The following is a 20,026-nucleotide window of genomic DNA, read 5'->3' as shown; positions in this document are numbered from 1 at the left end:
GATGCATTTGCAGTTACATTTCAGTTTTAAACATGAGTAAAGTACTGAGTCACCACAAGCACTAATTTTAATGAATGCGTCCTACTGAGCTATTTCCTGCAGTAGCAACAGTGAGTCTCCTGACAAGCATATAAACTTAAAACTTCAAAACATATATTACAATATACCTTGAGATACAAATGAATTTGATCATTTAATCATAGAACCAGGGGTATTTTTATAATGTGAAGTTTCTTTGGAAGCTTTAGTGTTGTGAAAGTGGCTGTAATAATGATCTAGATAACTCCCTCCTTGTGTAAAAGCCATATATTAAAAAACAAAAATAAATAAATAAGTAAGACGAACACCAGGGCGTTTAGTATTCCAGCTGGATTGTGGTTTTTGAACTAAATCATGTGTAAGGCACTGTTGGGTATACTATGAGTATCAGAGATTAATGAAGTGCTTGAAAGGTGCAGAATGCACTGCTTTGCAGAAGGAGGAAAAAAGTGCTGGCTTTTAAGATAAGCCCTTGTTATGTACCCCATTTGGATGCAATGTTATGGAAATTAAGAACACTCCAGGGATGGTGTAAAAGATAAATTACGGGCATTATTTTCTATTTGCAGTTTCTACATGCATTTGCTACAACTTGAGTGTGGTAAAAATCATATTCTTTTTTATTTATTTTTTTTTTTTTACTAACTTTGTGGCAAAATTATTTATCACAGAGGTTAAATATTCATTCAGAGTGTATTTTTCTGCTTTTCCCTATGCAGATGATAAACAGGACATTTTCATGGGGCTTCCAGTAGTCTAGTAGAACAAGATACAGTACATTATTTTATTTAATCACGATTATTTTAGAATATAACAAAATGAGAAAAAAGGTTTTTGGTCTCCATCATCATACTGGGAGGCTTGAGGTGTCAGAGTGAAGGAATGGGATGAAATTGAGAGAAGGCAGAAAAACAGAATGATTTGAAAATCTAAAAAATAAGGAAACATTTGCATGCTGCATCATGCTTTTGCTACTGTCGGTTTGGTTGTGTTGGCAGAAGCTAAGTCACCTTATTGGCATTGTTGATCTTGAGGATTGCTGTGGTCTCCTGGTATGTGCCTTTAATCAGTGGGGTTTAGTAGACAAAGGCAAGACAGAAGGAAGAGATTTATAAATAAAGCCTGAGCCTCACAAAGCATCCACCCAGAGCTGGGGTATGGTTGTGAAGTCCAGATATAAAGCGATGAGTTACACTGAAACTGAAATGCAAAGCCTTCTGATTCATCCTGTACTTAGAATCTCATCTAAACTGTTCTACAAACTGACCCCAAATCTTTATATTCACTTCATAGGGTACAGTAACAAAAGAAAGGAACTCGATAAACAGCCTGTGCGGTTGGTTGAAAGATTACCCAACACAGACAAAACATCAAAAGAAATCATTTTTTGCCCTGAAATCCATTGACCAGTGGTTCTCAGTTCAACTTCTGTTGAAAGAAAGAAGGAGGGGTGCTGCATAGGCCAGAGGGCTTATTGGCACCCTTGCCCTTTAAACTGATAAATGGAGCTGGGGCTGGATGTGATGCTGAGAAGAGTAGATAATCGAGCATGGAACACAATTGTTCAGCCTGAGACCTCTCACTCTCTTTCTCTCTCTCACAGACATCCCTCGTCTAATCATTTACGTCCTGCCTTTCTAGCCTCTTGGTCCAATATGAAGTGATTGAAGACAGCAACAATCTCTCTGGAGTTATTGAACTCTGAATTGTGCTACAGATGTAAGTCTGGGCATCAGACATAACGCCGATAGGTGGTGGCGCCTTCAAACTTTTACGTGGAGAGCTAGATTCCGCTGGCAGAGAACCAAGCTCCAAAACTCCAGATCTCCAGAAAATCTTCATGTAGTGGCAGATCTATAAGCTTCTTTGAGACTAGTCTGAACGACGAGCTATTAAGACCTCTGAGCAGCTTTCACTCATCCTTAGGCCATGTTTTCATGTTTTCAGGATGTTGGCATGGCCCTTTGCCAGGCAGCCAGGCTCCTGAGGTGACTGCTAAGCCACACTGAATAGGAATGACTGGGTAAACAGCAGTGGATATTGTCATGCTCCCTTCGCAAATGTTTCCAAGGCTTTACACAGCTGTTATGTTGGTGTGATGCACTAGCAGACTGTCCTAGAAAGTAAAAAAAAAGCAAAATCAATACGCAAATAACCCATCACAAATTTGCCCTTCAGGAGAGGAATTTCTTTATTAATTCTTTTAGTACTTCCATGCCTGCTAATAATCCTTTCTTCTATCCTGAATGCAAATATCACAACCTGCTATGTAAATCATGTAATTCTATCTCAAATTCTATCACAAATCTTATTCTCTATCTTCATGGGGCAGATATCTGATTTTTTTCAGAACTGTGTGCAAATAAATGTCCGATCTTTTTAACCCAATCCTCTGCCACTTTTGTATGTGGTCATAGATTGGATACATATCTTATATGTAACATGAATAGCAATGATCAGATCAGAATTTATGTTTTTTTTTCCCACAATTAATGTGCCTGTAATTGTTGACATCATCATCCAATGTTGGCAATGTGGAAAAACAACAATGGACGACAAAAACTGTAGTGACTATATTCAGTGGAAGAATGGAGGAGTTGGTGATTTACTCAATATTAATCATTTGCTACTGAAATCGAGTAGTATTTGAAACAATTGCCTAAGAAATGGCAAACCACAGCCATTCATTCATGTTCAGTAACTGCTTCATCCTGATCAGGATCGCGGCATGTCTGGAGCCAATCCCTGGAACACTGGGTGCGAGGAGGGAGAATTCAGTCCAGGTGGGACATCAGTCCTTCGCAGGGCACCATCTGCACACACACACTGACACACTCCCTCACACCTACAAGTGATTTAGCATAGCTAATCTGCCTACATGCATGTTTTTGGACAGTGGGAGGAAAACAGTGAACCCATGCAAATACAGGAAGGACATGTGAAACCCCACTGAGAAGATAACCCGAGCTCAGGAATGAACACAGGACCCTGGAGCTCTGAGGTGGCAACACTATCTAAAATGCTATAGAAATATTTTCCTGTAAAAATACTCTGTAAATCCTTCCACACTGCTGTCCCACCATTGCTGTCTTCTCTGCTGTACCCACACATCTCTCTTTGCAGTAGTGCCAGCAATATCTGCAAAAATAGCAAAAGCTAGCCATCTGCCATTTTTCCGCCTTCTTGACCTGATCGTGTACTACTGATGAGCTGTTAGCCAACCTCCAGATTAAATAGCGATGCAGGCTTGGACTGTAAGAGCATTCATTTTTGCTTCTACTGTGGTAGATAGTCTCACAAATATGATGTTTTTTTTGTTGTTCGTGGCACACATGAATCATGCAGAACTGATATATGTGCCCATGTGGGGCGTTTCAGGAGCATTCATATGAAAGCCAGATATAGGTCACTTAAAGTTACGAATATGAACAGTCAAAATAGATCTGTTTACTCCTTATTCTCCAGTCTACATTCACCAGCCCAGCACTGTGAAGTGACCAGCTTCCTGTACAGGCACGTGTCTCTGAGTCTCTTCTGGCTGGACCATATGCAGGTGTTTGAGATTCAGTCTGATTGATTCTGCTTCGGCCATGTGGAGGTCACCGAGGCTTAGTCCTGCATGTGCTCTGACCAGCCCCGAGCCACTGGAGCTGGCAGAACTGAAGAGACATTCATCTCATTTTCTTGCCACGAACGAGGACATCTTTTTGGCTGGTTATGAGAATATCTGAGTAGAGAAAAAGAGACGGACTGTGTTCTAGCCAGAGATTGGCAATATTGCGGACTCGGCTACAGAATGAATTCAGTCCGATTTTATTTGTATAGTGCTTTTTACAGTAGACATTATCACAAAGCAGCTTTACAGGAGTCCAGATGTAGATGTTGATTTAGATTCTAAATAAGCAAGCCAAAGGTAACTGTGGAAAATGGAAAAACTCCCTCAGACGTTATGAGGAAGAAACCTTGAGAGGAAAGGGGACCCATCAAAAGGGAACCCATCCTCTTCTGGCTTAGATGAGAATGAGCATATGGTGAATAGGGGTCCTTCTTAGGTACAACTCTACTGTATCCAAGTGAGATTATCTACTCACGAAAGGGTGAATCCTGGGCACAAAACGTTTTTAGGAGGTGCAGAACGGTAATGAGTATGTACTCAAACCTTTGCTCTGTGGATCATTTATACTTTTCTGTCTTTGTATACCTGTACATCTTTGTGTTTTATGGCTTCACATGTAGCACACACTTTAGCTGGTATGATGTCAGCCAGCCAGATTTTCTCTGAACTTATATTGCCTTATTGATTTCCCGTGGAGCTGACATTTACACCAGACTCTGTCAAGGAGCTTTCGGCCTTCATCAATGAAGTCGGTCCCTTAATGGCACTCCTGGCCAAGACACCTACCTGGGCCTCCAATGTGACTGCCAAAGCGTACAGCGCACTTATTCTGTTAGGTCCACATTCTCTGTCACCTGTGTTGTACCACAGCATTTTTTTTTAGTTTGGCTTTAACCCCCAAACCACCAGGTTTCTGCTCCTGTTCTTGGACTTTGAACTCATAAATAAAAATCTGTATTTATTTTATGATTATATATTTACTTGCCTTTTTGGTACTTTAATGCCTACACCTCTTAATGTGTAACAAAGTCTCTATATCTCATGTTATTTAGATATTTTTAATTTTTGAACAGCTATTATATCTGTGTTGCTCAGTTTCTATTTGTGGCCGAAAATACTTTCAGCACCTGATTTACGGTTTGCATGTGTGTAAAACATGTGCATACTTCATCACACCAAAGAAAAAAAAACATTTTATAAAGGACTACTGAGGATTGCAAAGGATTTTGTCTTTTACATGACCCAATTAAGACATCTTACTCATTTTCTGTTTATTTGACACACAAAAAATTGGAAATTACTGGGCAGTGTCTATGCAAATACATTAGTTTAGCACCCACATTGTGATGTACTATACCTGAATATGATTTCAAGAATATGCACAAATTAATCCCACAAAAGGGCAGATATTAAATTTGCATAAACCTGTTTCCACTATTTAAAGTCTAAATAAAAATAGTATTTTATTAAAGTTTGACAAAATGATGCCTTAGTATTTTAAAATATTGAGAGTATTTCGTGAAATAATGACTTAATATTACCACTGGAAAATTGATTTTATGTTACGTATTTGCATTCACACCACTAATGCTTACAGTATTTAAAGAGCATATAAAACTTTTCTTTTTTAAAATGTATATCTTATTCACACATCATCACACTTTTATTTTGCATTTATATCATATTTTGAACTTATTTCCATTCAAGCCTCACTGCCTTAAATCTCATTGAAATCTGTTATGTCTAAACAATTGGTACAATTGAGTAAACTTATTTACATCTTTGCCACAATTGTAGTAACTTACTGTTGAAAATTTTGAGTCTTTGACTTAATTCCAATTTCTTTCATTCAGATTTGCCCATATGAGCATCCTGATCATGCAAGCTCATCAAGGCAGACAACAAACAGCTTGAACAATGAAAAAACAGCTAATAATTTTAATATGCATGTATGTTCATGTTTAGAAAAAAAATCCTTTGTAACATCCGTCCCAATACAGACTACTATTACACACAGTGAAATGCTGAAAAATCTCCAAATCAGACTGAATGAGCCTGAATGGGCCTCACTGACTCAAGTAATCAGCTGAACAAGAGGGAAGCGACTCTCGGTCATTACGCTATGATTCAGTGACTCACACTGATCTGCTGCATGACAGATGAGCAAATCGCAGTTGTGAGTGTAAAAATCCGCTGACTTCAGGAGTGAAAAAAAAAAAAAACAAAGATTCAGCATTCACGCAATTGCATATATGACTTACATAATTAATGAATGTTTAAAAAGCAAAATCTTGAGTAAAAAAGACAAGCACATAGGAGTGACAAATTAAAGGAAAAAACAACATAAAGTGTCTTAGTAAGGTGTTGGGACATCACAAGCCACCTGAACAGGTTCAGTGCACCTTGGCATAGATTCAGCAAGTCTGTGTACTGAACTGTACTGGAGGGATGAACACTGTTCTTCTAAAAGATATTCCCTTAGTTGGTGGTTTGATGTCCAAAATCTCCCGTAGGGGTTGAATTGGGTTGAAATCTGGTGACTAGAGTGATCCTGCTCTCTAAGGGGACAAGTGGACTCAAACCATGCCAACTAAATGCCTGCCACAGTATAACAGAGCCATGTTTTTTTTTTTTTTTAACTTTGTCCTCCATCTGTAACCTACTAAGCCATACTCAGACATCGCCTTGTGATGATGTGTCTGAGAATTTGATATAATTCTAAAGTTACAGTGCCACAGATTCACTGTCTTCCCTTCATTCCTGAGTGACTTTTATACTTAAAAGCTTGCCTTCCTTTTATACTCCTGACATTTCTCTAATTAAGACAGAACACGTTAGCTTCAGCAACTTCAGAGGTAGCACTGAGGGTTTCCCCTGTGTCATCCCTTTTCTTTCCTACTTTTATCCTCCTACAGTAGGATTAAGGTCAGATGGTCTAACAAGAAATCTAGGCAGATTGACAGTGTAGGATTAGAGCACTGTAGACATGATAGCTCTATACTTCATGCCGCCTTAGATAAGAGGGATGGGATGGGTCTTCTTGATCCTGGAGGTTTACTAGTGAGAAATAAAAAAGCCCATCATATCCCAGCTCAGAGATGGAGAGTTCAAATCCAGTCATTAACAGGCACATGATGCCTAATGAATTACTCTTATGGCTTTGGAGGTACGTGTAGAAACAAATGAATAAAAGTGTTCAGTTAGCAACCTAATTACCATAGTGGACAGGCTCCATTTTAGCCCAGTTTTAATATGCAGCCCTCATTTGAATCATTAATATATCATGATATCAGTATTTATGAGTTCAGACTGCGAACGAGATTGAACTCCGATTCCCCTCGGCGAGACAAAGACAAGACTCCCGTCTCTCAGTAGAAGCTGGTAAATCTCATAACCTGGCTATATATCTTAACTGAACCTTGTAAAGCACAATATCCTCTCTTCTCTCTTCTGAACATCACTCGTTCTTTCATCCTTGCTTCTACTTGGATATTTGTTTTTCTCTTATTTGTCTGCTCCCTTGTTATTGTCTCATTCCCGTTCACTAAAGCTGGCTAATTATCCTATTTTCTCTGTGTTTCCCTCTGCTTCTTAAGCCTTTGGTTCCAGCTGTAAGGGCATGTCTGAATCAAAGACTGCTAGTAAAAGAGAATTAAAATGTATCTGTGTAGGACAGTGGGGGGCATTTTGCAATTTTCTCACTTCTGTCCCTTCAGTCAGTCTATCAGTACCAGTCTCCTTGACTGTGCTTAATATAAATCTCACACTGAGCTGAATTATTACGAACTAATGAAGTCAACTGCAGTCGGATTCATGGCAATAATACGGTCACCGACTTTTAAATACATCAGTTCCTGCGTGTAGAGAGGAAAAGGCAGAAGAAGATAGGGGTGTGTTTGTCAGCGAGGAGATACATGGCAGGGGATGGATGCTGAATGTAGGAGGTTCCCTCTGTCTGGATGCTGTTCTCCCCATGAGTATACTCGCAGCTGAGAAGAAGGCATGCCTTTCCGATGCACATGTACTCTCCTTTCTTGTGACACTTCAAACAAGTGCACATATCTTGCTGGGTCTCTGACTCTGTGTATCAACATATCAACGGAGGCTTTTTCACGCTCGTCTCTCTATACTACTCTTTCTGTTCACTATCACTGACTCTTACACGTTTTCCCTCTGTAACTCCAGGGCTCATTTCTGTAGAGGTAATGCTGCCTGTATTTAAAACTGCTTATTCCACAGCAGTGTTGAATTCTTGATTCTGATTGGTCAGAAGGTGTTGATTAATTTTCTGTAACAGCACGGCTCAACAATAGCGCTGGCTCTAATTCAAATCGCAGGTTAATATTAATGCGCTTGAAATTATATTATTATTGTTTCTATAGTATCAGCTCATTCACAGGGACCTGTGTCTGGATGCTAAATGTAATATAAAGCTAATAACAAACAGATTAAGAATGTGTTGTTATTTAATAAAGAAATGTCTCAGTAACAGTCAGTGAAATTTCTGACACAGTAGAGTCGTCAGGACTTTGTGCCTTCCAGGTTCTTGGTGACAGGCCATGCTGAATTTTTTGTCTTACAAACTTCAAGAGAGAGAAAAAAAGAGCGTGTGTGTGAACTTCCCTTACCATAGTTTATTGCTGTTATAAAGTACATGATAACAGGAGCTACCTTGTCTTATGGCTGATCCACAACCTTAAATGTAACTCTAAATGGTTAAAAAGTATGATGTATTGTTAATTAATAACGTAAAAGCTATAAGCTGTATAAAAGGAGTAAAGCACTTTGGGGGGTGGGGGAGTGGTGGTGGAATAATCAGCTGTAGCTCCCACCACTGATTAATTTCCTCTAACAGCGCATCTTAATGGCTTTTATTCCTTACATAATGAATTCTTTCTTCATAAAAGATATTATGGTCTTCCCATAGCCATGTCATTATAAAGATAAAGACGTCATTTGTTACAGAGTAAACTTATTAATGTCAGAGTGGTCTTACTGTTGCTTTCTGCTTTTCTCTGCTCTGCTTTTTATATTAATTCGCTTCATGTTTAATACTGATTACTGTCCTTCACTGATTAATAATGTAAATACCAATGCTCGCCTGCCTAAGATACAATGAAGGTCCTCTCATTCTCCCACTCACACACACACACACACACACACACAAACACGCACACTAAACGATTGTCTACATTACAACAACTAAAAACAGTATGGTTCCTATTCTTCTATTGGCTACAACCCAAATCTTTTGCCATTCATGTCTATTTTTTTTGTACTTCTGTTTAGACAGATACACAAAATCATGAAATTCTGTACTATATCTTCTTTCTTTTCCTCTCTTGCATGTGTAAGGCTTCGCCTAATTGCTTGTTGTTTTGATAGTGTTCATGCAGATTCACAGTCCTGATATCACCTTTGACATCTTTTTTTGTTCCCACTGTGAGAATAGTGAAATGCCATTCTTGATATTTTGGTTTAAGCGGTGTCCTACTGAGACAGAACCATGGCTGTTTCTCTAAGATGAAACTCACGATGTGTATAAATATTGATTGAATTCATTACTAACAAGACTTGGCTTGGCTTAGGTTTTTTGAGAGTAGTAAAAACACAGAGCAGTCTATTTTGGTAGAGCTGATATACTGATGGAGGAGCAGTGCATAGTGTTGCTGTCTCACAGCTCCAGGGTCTCTGGTATGATCTTGAGTTTGAGTTACTGTCTGTTTGGAGTTTCTCATGGTCTGCCTGTGTCAATTAGTTACGCTAAATCACCCCTAAGTGTGAATGAGTGTCTGAATGTCTAAATACGATAGACTGGCAGTGTGAATGAGTGTCTGAATGTCTAAATACGATAGACTGGCATGCCTAGGCTAACAGTTAAATAAAATGATACTGAAGATGAATGAATGATATACTGAGACAGACCAACACTGATATGAATAGTTAAACTGTTCACTTTTGGAAAGAAAATTTGATTCTCTTTACCACATTAACACTGGGAAGTGTAGCTTGGCTCAGCAAATTATTTGCAATCCTGCATTTCATCATCATTTCTATGGCTGAGTGAACTGTCCCATACCTGAGTAGTCATTTGGTATTTGTTTGCCCAGGAACCAAAAACAAGGGTAAAGGGTATTTTTACAAGTGTGCTGAGTCGCAACCTACAGTTGGAGCTCTAAATAATGAAAACAAATGATTGTTCACATGCAACTGACATTTTATAATTTGTCCTGATAATGTATCTAGAACGATTCACATTTCTACCTGAATAGCAATCTGTAGCAGTGACTGACAACCTTTTCAACTGTCCTTTTGGAAATGTCATGATTTTAACACGCAGTTCAAATGTTCAGATTTGTTGTATTTCTTTTCTTGTTCTTGATACCCTATTCACTGTTCTCCACATTGTTGCGTAATAGTTCCATACACTAGCGCACTGTACACATGCCATTTGAAATTCAGCCACATAAATGTGTAGCTCCTTCATTCATTGTATTTTCACATTGTCTAACGAGTATCAGTCCTTTTTAAGCTAGATGGTGAGGTGGTGGCATGCATGTTTAAATTTAAAATAAGTAATATCTTCCTACTCATGCGTCTCACAAGTTACATCTGATAACCTCCAGAGAAACTTCAACTTTTGCAGGTAGCGTTATGTGATGACACTGATCCTGAGATACGGATACGGATACGGATGCTGTTTTTAGATTTGTTATCAAGCCAGTCTGTGTTGTGTTTCTAGGTAGAAAACCACTACTCGTGTCTGTCCAGTCTAGTCTCTTCGAAAACTGTCTAGACTCTGTCCTCTCTAATATTCCTCTAACTTCTTTCCATATGCTTCTACTAATTAAGAGTGAGGCACACCAGCTGTGTGTGAGCCAGCCTGGTAATGTGCACGAATCTGGCAGCTGGCCGCCCACATGGGCCCCTCTTCCTCTTCTGCATTTCCATTCAGAATTTCTACAAATCAAGCTAGCATTATGACAGACTGGACTGATCTCTTAATTGCTTGAACATTTGACTTTATACCAGCTAAAACAAAACAAAACAAAAAAAGGCCCTAGTGAGATGCAGAATATCTTTAATAGGCATCGCAGTAAGATGGAAAAAAAATTGAAAAGCACTTTTTTCTTTTTTTGTTATTCCATTTTTATTTACACAATTCACAGTTGTGTACAAATAGAAATTTACACAATTTCTAGTTCCATTTACGCAAGTAGCTTTTGTTAGAATTATTATTCATACATGATTAGTCTAGTTATATTCTTTTTTATTTCAGGCATGGCTTACGGTACAAATAAATTGGTAGCTGACCTGCAGTTGTGCTTTCCCCATATTCATGTGCTCCTGTAAAACTACAGCCCAGTTTTTATTAATATTGTAAAAAAAAAAAAAATTGAAAAAAATTGAACAGCTTTCAAAAGCCATTTCCAATCCAAGGGTGTGTGTGCAATTCTACAAACCAGGCCTTATACAGAAAGTAATGGTTCTTAGATGCTTATACGCAGCCATGCTTGTATCATTGTCAGAGCAAATTTGTGCTTCTTCCTGTCTAAAACTGGTGATTGATGGAAGACGAAAATAGGTGTGAAGGAGTAATAATGGTAGCAGAAGCAAAAGAGGGAATGACAGTAAGATGGACAGATATGTTCACCATGCCTTCAGGGCTCTCACAAACCTTCTGACAGTCTCAACCTCCAAGCTTTATCCTGACTTTGAGCACAAAGCCCCAGTGCAGTTATTCCCACTGACTTTTAAAAACTCGATGATTACCTTTATCTTTTAATGGGGAATAGCACTTTGCTGAGAGGAAGACAACCACAAATTACTATAATTGATCCATTCAGCTTTCTGTAGGAAGCCAATGTTCTTACTTTCTGTAAAAACTGCAGTGCATTGCGAGGAGCGGAGAAAATGAACTTGGTGATTAATTTTAATTACAACAGCCTACATTGACCTACCAATGGTTAGTTTAAGTCTTATATTATTATGTGGGGAAAGCATTTACCGTAAGCCTCAGAAAAGTTTGTGAAATAAGATGTGAATTGCATAGATCGTTAATAGATTCCTGGAAAGTTCTTCAGTGTGGCGCATACTTCCTTTTCTCACTCAGCCCATGAGGTAGGTGGACTATAAAGACATACGGGCTGATTGATTTGTGGAAGAAAACACTGTCTATGTGCTTAATTTACCATGAGAATAACTCATTAAGAGAGCCCCTGTGAATATGATCAGCCTACAGTTTGGAATTAAGCTAAGGAGATAAATTACAGGATTGATTTCTGGCATAAGTTATTTTAGGGCTAATTAGTGTGTGTAGACGGTAATCACTAGCAGCACAGCAACTCATGGGACTGGGACTACAAGGAAAGTATTCATATACTCTGCTATTTTTTCCCCAGATTGTGTGCACTGCAGCTCAAGAGGAGGCGGAGGAGGCAGCATGCTCACCTGGCTTTCAGGTGAAGAAGTACCATGTGGAGTATGATGGAGGGTTCCTGAAAGATCAGCCTCTCCTGCAAGGTAGGGAATGTGCTTAAATTATGGAGTCGGTTAAATAAAGTGTGACGTTAAAATTCTAACATGATTAGCACACTTTATAATTCCAGTTTACGCCTGCTTACATGGAAAGATTTTGAATGAATTCATTCATTCTGCTCCCAGATTCCTGTTTATATGCATCCTAAACTGCACGCTCTGTACACAATGCTGCATTTATATGCACATTACTTGTAATCTGATTCAAAATTATGCGCATGTGTGGCATGAGAAGTCTAAAAATCTCCAACAGGGTGAACTAGCATGTGTTTGTGATAGAGACTACAAAGCAATTTTTAAGTCACTATGGATAAAGGCATCTGCCAAATGCCATAATTATAAGTGTAATATAAATGTTTTGAGCCAACATTACTATAACATTGTGGAGCGTGTGTGTCCAGGTAGCGCATTCAGCTTTTTAATCTTGCTTCTCATGTTGTTAGCAAGTTTTAAATTATTTCTGTCTCAGAAAAACATCATCCAAGTGTGTTTTTTTTTTTTATTTTCCCCATTTTTCCTTCCAAATGTGGTCACCTGCTAATTTCCACCCACCAGCCAGCTCTCCCATGTCATACAACAAATACCAATCAGGCTAACACATGCGTCCTCTGAACCACGTGAAGCCAAGCCAAACGCATCATTTCAAACTGCTGCTCATGCTGTAACACACTCGTAGGAAATCTGTAACTCCCACCTAGAGGGCATATGCAATTTTGCCCTCTTCTTACTGGCCACAGATGGTTGTGGCATCGTCAGGATTTAAACTCATGATAAGGCAAACCCTTTTCTGTTGCACCACTCAGGAGCCCCAAGTGTGAGTATTTAATGGACATAACATAGAAGAGTTGTTTATGCCTTAAAGTTACACAGCATTTCAAATTTTATGACAATCTTGAGTATGGATATTCTACTTGTTAACAAAGCATTGGTATACCAACTTTAGAGGGGCATGGCGGCTTAGTGGTTAGCATGTTAGCATGTTTGAAGCCCATTTGAAGTGAAGTGAAGTGACTTGTGGCCAAGTATGGTGACCCATACTCGGAATTTGTGCTCTGCATTTAACCCATCCAAGTGCGCACACACACAGTAGTGAACACACACACGGAGCAGTGGGCAGCCTTTTTTGCTCAAGTGCGCACACACACACACACACACACACACACAGTAGTGAACACACACACGGAGCAGTGGGCAGCCTTTTTTGCTGTGGCACCCGGGGAGCAGTTGGGGGTTTGGTGCACCACCTCACCTCAGTCGTGGTATTGAGGGTGGGAGAGAGCGCTGGTCATTCACTCCCCCCACCTACAATCCCTGCCGGTCCTGAGACTCTAACCCACAACCTTCAGGTTCACCTTCGGGTTGCAAGTCCGACTCTCTAGCCATTTCCAAATTGTCCATTGTGTGTGTGTGTGTGTGTGTGTGTGTGTGTGTGTGTGTGTGTGTGAGATTGTGCCCTGCAATGGGTTGGCACCCTGTCCAGGGTGTCCCTCGCCTTGTGCCCCAAGTTCCCTGGGATTGGCTCCAGGCTTGCCATGACCCTATGTAGGATAAGATGGACGGATACCGACTTTACTCATCTTCTAATATTACCAACATTAAAGGCCGTCGTTTTGGAATACCACAAGAAATATAAAGTTTATCAACGTTTTTACACCCCCCTCCTCTTTTTATGGAATTTCAATAACTTTAATTAACCCATCAAACCACAAATTTAATTGGAAATAGATTAATTTGAAATAGATGGATACTTAATGAGTTAAACATTAAGTGTTTTTTTAAAGACGTTGTACTGCACATGGCTTGCATTGTGACCCAAATACACATGCACAGAACACACACACAAATTTCAACAGTGTAAGAAATCAGACACAAAGGTTTACATGGCTATTCTTCTTCTTTTGAATTTATTATTAAAAGAACATTACCCCACCTCATTCATTCGGATAGACATTTCGTTTGTATTAGCCTTTTAAGTATTCCAATTGAAGTGTATATACAGATGTTTTTTATTCTGACTGGGTTCTCTGTTGGGTTATTAACAGATTATTCGGCTGCATTTAAACAAAGCTTGTGTTTGACTGAATGTTTCTCTGGGGTCTTAGTGAATGGTGACTGTGTGTGGGCTGCTTTTTCAGCTTGCATCTATTATAATTCATATCTTTCCATGCTTAAAAACAAACCCACAAAATATTCTAGCGCTCATAAATTACTCTCTTTGATTTTTCTGATGTTTACAAAGGCTTACATGGAGTCTCATACAGCGTCTGCTGAAGGGAATTTCCTTCTCTTTGACAAAATCTCCTGGGAATCAGACATCTCTATCAGTATGGTATGGGGAGTTTACACCTGCCCCATTGCTTTCATGCTTTCTACATGCCTCACACTCTTCAAGACTATTTCTCCATGTTTTAAGGTGTCACTACATGCTCCTTAATTGAACAGTTCTTACCTACACAGCAAAGTGAGAAGTAAAGGTAATGAATGAGCAATCAATGTTAATTGCATGTAAACTAAAGAAATGATTACATATAAACAGGAGATTTTTGAAAACAAGGAAATGCCTTGAGCACCAATTAGCACAATCGAAGAAATAAAAAAATAACTGTAAGTTATAATATGTAACAATGGCTGTAAGTTAATTGCAGTTAATAATAGTTCTTCTCCTCAGAAATGAGTTGAGCATGATTTGACTGGTCAGCACGCACAGGCTCCCTCACGGCTGTTTCTTAGTGAAGCCACACTACTCGCTTCCCACTGTGGAACAGTTTGTGTGTCAGAGTTGTCACAACTCAGTGGGCTGCAGCTCCTCTGAGATTCACTGTAATGTCTACGAGCACATTTTAAGTTCCTCTGGGATCCGCGGTAATGTCTTGCTGGCACCGAATAGGTTTCCCAGTGGGAGACTAGCTTTCCTGCCAGAATTTCTTTCTCCTCTTCAAAAAATTCACAGCCATGTCAACAGGTTGCACAACAAGGTAGAGAAAAATGGCTCTCCACTGTCAGCCAAATGGGACGGCAGCTATTTACCTGATCTTCTTTTGTGTGGGTGTTTGTGTTCACAGTGCATTATTGATTTGTGTGGTGATTTTTATGTAATTATAGGGAGCATGTTGTTTTTTTGGCTGCTTTAGTTTTAAATATGGGCTGAAATGTCATAAATGTGCTCTTGAATTTCTGTATGCTATCAAAAGATGGGTGGTGAGAGGCAGTGACGGCTCAGTGGTTAAAGCTATGGGTTGCTGGTCAGAAGGTTGGGGGTTCAAGCTCCAGCACCACCAAGCTGTTGTTGTTGGACAAAGCCCTTAACCTTATCTTATTCATTGGAACTACAGGGCCTAAACCTGTTCTAGCATGACAGTGCCCCTGTGGGCAAAGTGAGATCCTTAAAGACATGGTTTGCCAGGTTGGTGTGGACAAACTCGAGTGGCCTGGACAGAGCCCTAACCTCAACCCCAGATGAACCGGAATGCTGAATGCACCACAGGCCTCCTCACCCAACATCAGTGCCTGAGCTCACTAATGCTCTTGTAGCTGAATGAGCACAAATCCCCACAACTACACTCCAAATTCTAGTGGAAAGCCTTCCAGAAGAGTGAAGGTTATTATACCAACCAAAGGTGGACCAAATCTGGAATGAGCTGTTCAACAAACACATTGGTGTAATTGGTCATGTCCACATACTTTTGGCCATATAGTGTAGTTGCAAAGAACGTGTGTGATTTTGAATGACACAAATGACATAACATCATTTGTGCTGTAGTGTTGTAACATCACTGAGGTTTCAAATAACTTGCCAACCGAAGCTTGGAAAGGGTCGGTTACTGACAAGGTCAGTGTCGGAGTAGTATCAGATCAATATCAGTATCAGGTATCAGCCTATACATAGAGCTCTGATATAGGTACCAAAAGTGGAAAATGTGATCACACATTTATACAAGAAATGCTTCTCCTATCATCACATAAAAATTAATTAAATAAATAAATAAATAAATAAATTAATTCAACTATGGGTGTTGTAATGAGGCTTGAAATAAAGTAGAGTTATTATTACCACCACGAGGTTGATTATTATACCACATCAATTTGCCAATGGTTAAAAGTTTCATTAATTAATGAACGACGTGTCAAGCTGTTACTACAGATACAATAATGTATTAGAATCAGTGCAATAATAGAAACATTGCTGGTGCTATTGTTGGTACTAATTAATAGGTAAGATAGCAAAACTCACTTGGACTTTTTTTTTTCATTGTGTTTGTGGCTTTTTTATGTTGTTGTGTTTGATTATGAGAGGCAGTGTGACAATTGGTCATCTTGGAGCTCAGCAATGCATACACATTGAGACATTTTCTGAGCTGCTCTGGCACCATCACATACTACCACACACACGGAAACACCATAATCGCCATCAAGGTCATCATATGAAACAGCCTGGCTTTATAGTATTACACTATTGTATTGATTTTCATGGATTAATGCGGGAAAACAGTGGTTCATTTGCTCAACGGGAATGTTCTTGCCTTGTGAATTACCATGAAGTCTCGCTGGAAACACATTCCTGGTGTCACAAGTGGTTACTTGATGCATGCAGATTTATGTAAATGCATTGCTCCTCTCTCTTTCCTGGGCCAGGCCTGATCTGTAATTATGGAGATGGAAGTGGTTAGGAGGTGGATGTCTTTGCTGGATGGAGCATCCTGGGTTACAGATATTACAAAATGTTTATACACGTTTCAATTCCTTTCACATAGGCTGTCCTTTGTTAGCATATGGCTGCTTCCTTACTGACAGACAAACACATTAAATGCAGCATACGGTATATACATCCAAATACCTTGACAAATATTGTTATTTCCATATGGACACGCCTGACTTCATGAATAATAAGCAAGTATGTGCACAGGTGAATCGAGCGGTAGGCCGTATGAATGCTGATCAGGTTATCTCTCTTCTCTGTCAAGCCATGACCTTGTGTCACCCCTGAGTTTGTGAGCAGCATACATACAGTATGTAGAGTAAAACAGTGCTAACTGCACATCCACTGTTCATGAAGCCATTTTCTTTTTTCTCCTTTCAAAAACTCCATGTCAGCCAACATACACCAGGGAATAGAACTAAATTAAAACATGATTACTTTCACACCAGCCAAACGGATTGTGCAGTCCAAATGAGAAATAAAGTTCTTCTCGTTTAACCTGCTTGATAAGTGCAAGCAGTAACAGAGATGCAATGTTCCCTCAAATAGGTCTTTTTTAATATTACTCAAATGTAAATCAAATAAAGTGGCGTACTTCCCAATCTATGAGTGGTGAAGCAGTTCATCGAGGTGTGATAGTTTTCTGTGTACGTCTTTCCACTGGATACAGGTATATCTCTTCCTCATACTTTAATGAGGAGGAGAAAATTGAATGCAATTTTATGAAAAGCCAATGAGATTGATCCTGTCATTTCTCCAAACCACCAACCACTAATTCGACACTGGCTTCAATTTCGCACGGACATTTTCTCCCCAGCAGAGAAATGTGGATATGCCCCAGATGCACACAGATGGACAGTCTTGCTCCTCCATCTCAGGGAAATGAGAAAAGCAATCATAGAGAGGTGAGAAATTGGACAGTAAAGCTTGTATGAGTCTAACTCGAGTCTTTTCATCCAGAGCAAAATCTCACCACCAAAATATAGGCAGCTATATTTTAAGTTTTAATTCATTGCATGGAGTGAAGTTGGTTGAAAAATATTAAGATTTTTTTTTTTTTTTTTTTTTTTTTTTTGCTTAAAGCAAATCACCACCCTAGTCATTGCAGCCCTGTAGTATTGCTAGATTGTGAATGCATTAGCTTAAGCAGCTTTTAGGAACAACATGTAAAATTAGGACACTACTTGGATTTTAAATGATGCATATTTTTGTACCCTTTGGCGTTATGCGGTACATCTCTGCTCATTCCTTTTCTGCAAATGGAGTCACACAGCCTCATTTACTGCTTTTTCCTCAATGTTGCATCATACAAAATCAGATCTATACAAGCCTGTTGAAAATTATTTGTGAATCAAAATTACAATATATAAAGCCTGAGCTTAAGGATTTTTTTTTGCCTGCTGTATAATATGAAGACCCTGATTACACTGACATTATAAGTATGTTTTACAATAGGGAAAGTACAGAGAACTGCAGAAGGTCTGACCTTGTCTGGCACTTGGCCCATTGCTTATTAACTGTATTAAGTGAAGAAGACCTCTATGCTGGCATGGCCACTCTATGCCACCACTATATCAGACCTGACTATCATTAAACCAAGGCATCTGGCCTCTGACACAGCCTAATATCTTTAAATCAATTTGATTAAAAGTAGACACTTTATCGTCTGTTTTAGATTTATTTTAGGGACTTTGGGAATATGCACAAATGCACACACAAACATGGAAATGATGAGTCACTGCGATACATATTCATTACCCTAAATGCATTTGATAGAAGAAAGGAAGCTTCAGGCATTTGTTATTTCATTAAATAGCTGTTTTACTGGCTGTAAAATGAAAACATGGACTCATTTTTTTCATGCTCAATGAAACAAATAATTTAATTTTAGAGTAAGTTCAGACACAGTGGGGAATGCCAGTGACATTTATCCCTCTCATTGAGGCAGTTTTTCTTGGCTTATATATATATATATATATATATATATATATATATATATATATATATATATATATATATATAGTACCGTGCAAAAGTCTTAGGCACTCTATTTTTTTTTAGTACAAACTTTGTTACAGATTTTATGGCTTCTACATTATTGATTCAGTACAAAAACTTTTTAGATTTCCAAACAGTAGTTTTCCAGCACAAAATTAAATGTTACAGAAAAAAGTTTGTATGTCAGTAAAGAAAGCAGCATATTACATAAGAGACACTTTTCAGACAAAAAACCATAATGAAGGCTGCTGGGTTTTGCTGCAAAAATAAGAAGCAAGTGTGACAGTCAAAGTCTCCAGAAGAGCTGTGGCTGCTTCTGCAAGATACTCAGTAACACTTACAGCTCATTTCCTTATAAAACTGCACACACTGCACCTGAGACTACTATTTATTTTTTATGTGAAGTGAAGGATCGTCACATCAAATATTGACTTTGTTTCGTTTATTACTGTTTACTGCTCTTTATAGTATTTTTTTGATGTAGAAACATTTAATTTAATTATTTTTGAAGGCATCTTTGCTCTACAGCATTTCTTTGCATGTGCCTAAGACCTTTGCACAGTACTGTGTGTGTATATATATAATATTTGCCTGAGGTGCATGAATCTGCTTCAGCATGCCACATAAAACACCTGAAAGTGTTGTAATAGTTCAGAGGAGTTCAGCACTTCTAGTGACATTTGCAAGTCAAGCCAATGTAATGTAACGATAATAAGCCAAAGAATAGGATGTTTAATCTATGTAGTGAAATTCTCACACCCAAGATCGCTTTACAATGAACAAAAACCAGAAAAAAAAAACAAAACAAAACAAAAAAAATCCTAAGAATAAATAATAATAATAATAATAATAATAACAGACAGGTCAGCTGTCACTGAGATTGATTCACAGTGGAATAGTGGCTCCACCACATTTTGCACTGAAGGAAATATTTGCCTTTAATTATTTGCCTCTGATTTCATGACCATATGCCAAAGTTTTATGTTCATCTCTGACTTACTATATTAAATATGACATATGTCTCCATATATGTCTTATTTCTCATTCTTTGTCTCTCGGCATGGTGGGAGAACACAGCTGAGCTGCTATAGACTTTTTTGAAGTTATACTTCAGTTGGTGAAAAAGCTGACCTAAAGAT

At 38.7% G+C, this 20,026-nt stretch overlaps 1 protein-coding gene across 1 annotated transcript in view; it reads left to right on the top strand.

Annotated features, from left to right (window-relative positions):
- Positions 1-20,026, top strand: part of cdh13 (cadherin 13, H-cadherin (heart)) — a 338,039-nt gene that overhangs the window by 66,519 nt on the left and 251,494 nt on the right. Inside the window, exon 2 of the mRNA XM_034305493.2 lies at positions 12,058-12,178. Within this exon, the coding sequence (XP_034161384.1) occupies positions 12,058-12,178 (121 nt within the window). The remainder of the gene's footprint in view (positions 1-12,057; positions 12,179-20,026) is intronic.

Source organism: Pangasianodon hypophthalmus, chromosome 6, assembly GCF_027358585.1.
Source record: "Pangasianodon hypophthalmus isolate fPanHyp1 chromosome 6, fPanHyp1.pri, whole genome shotgun sequence".
NCBI lineage: Eukaryota > Metazoa > Chordata > Actinopteri > Siluriformes > Pangasiidae > Pangasianodon > Pangasianodon hypophthalmus.
The sequence above is the reverse complement of the archived record's forward strand: the minus strand, read 5'-3'. Positions and strand labels throughout refer to the sequence as shown.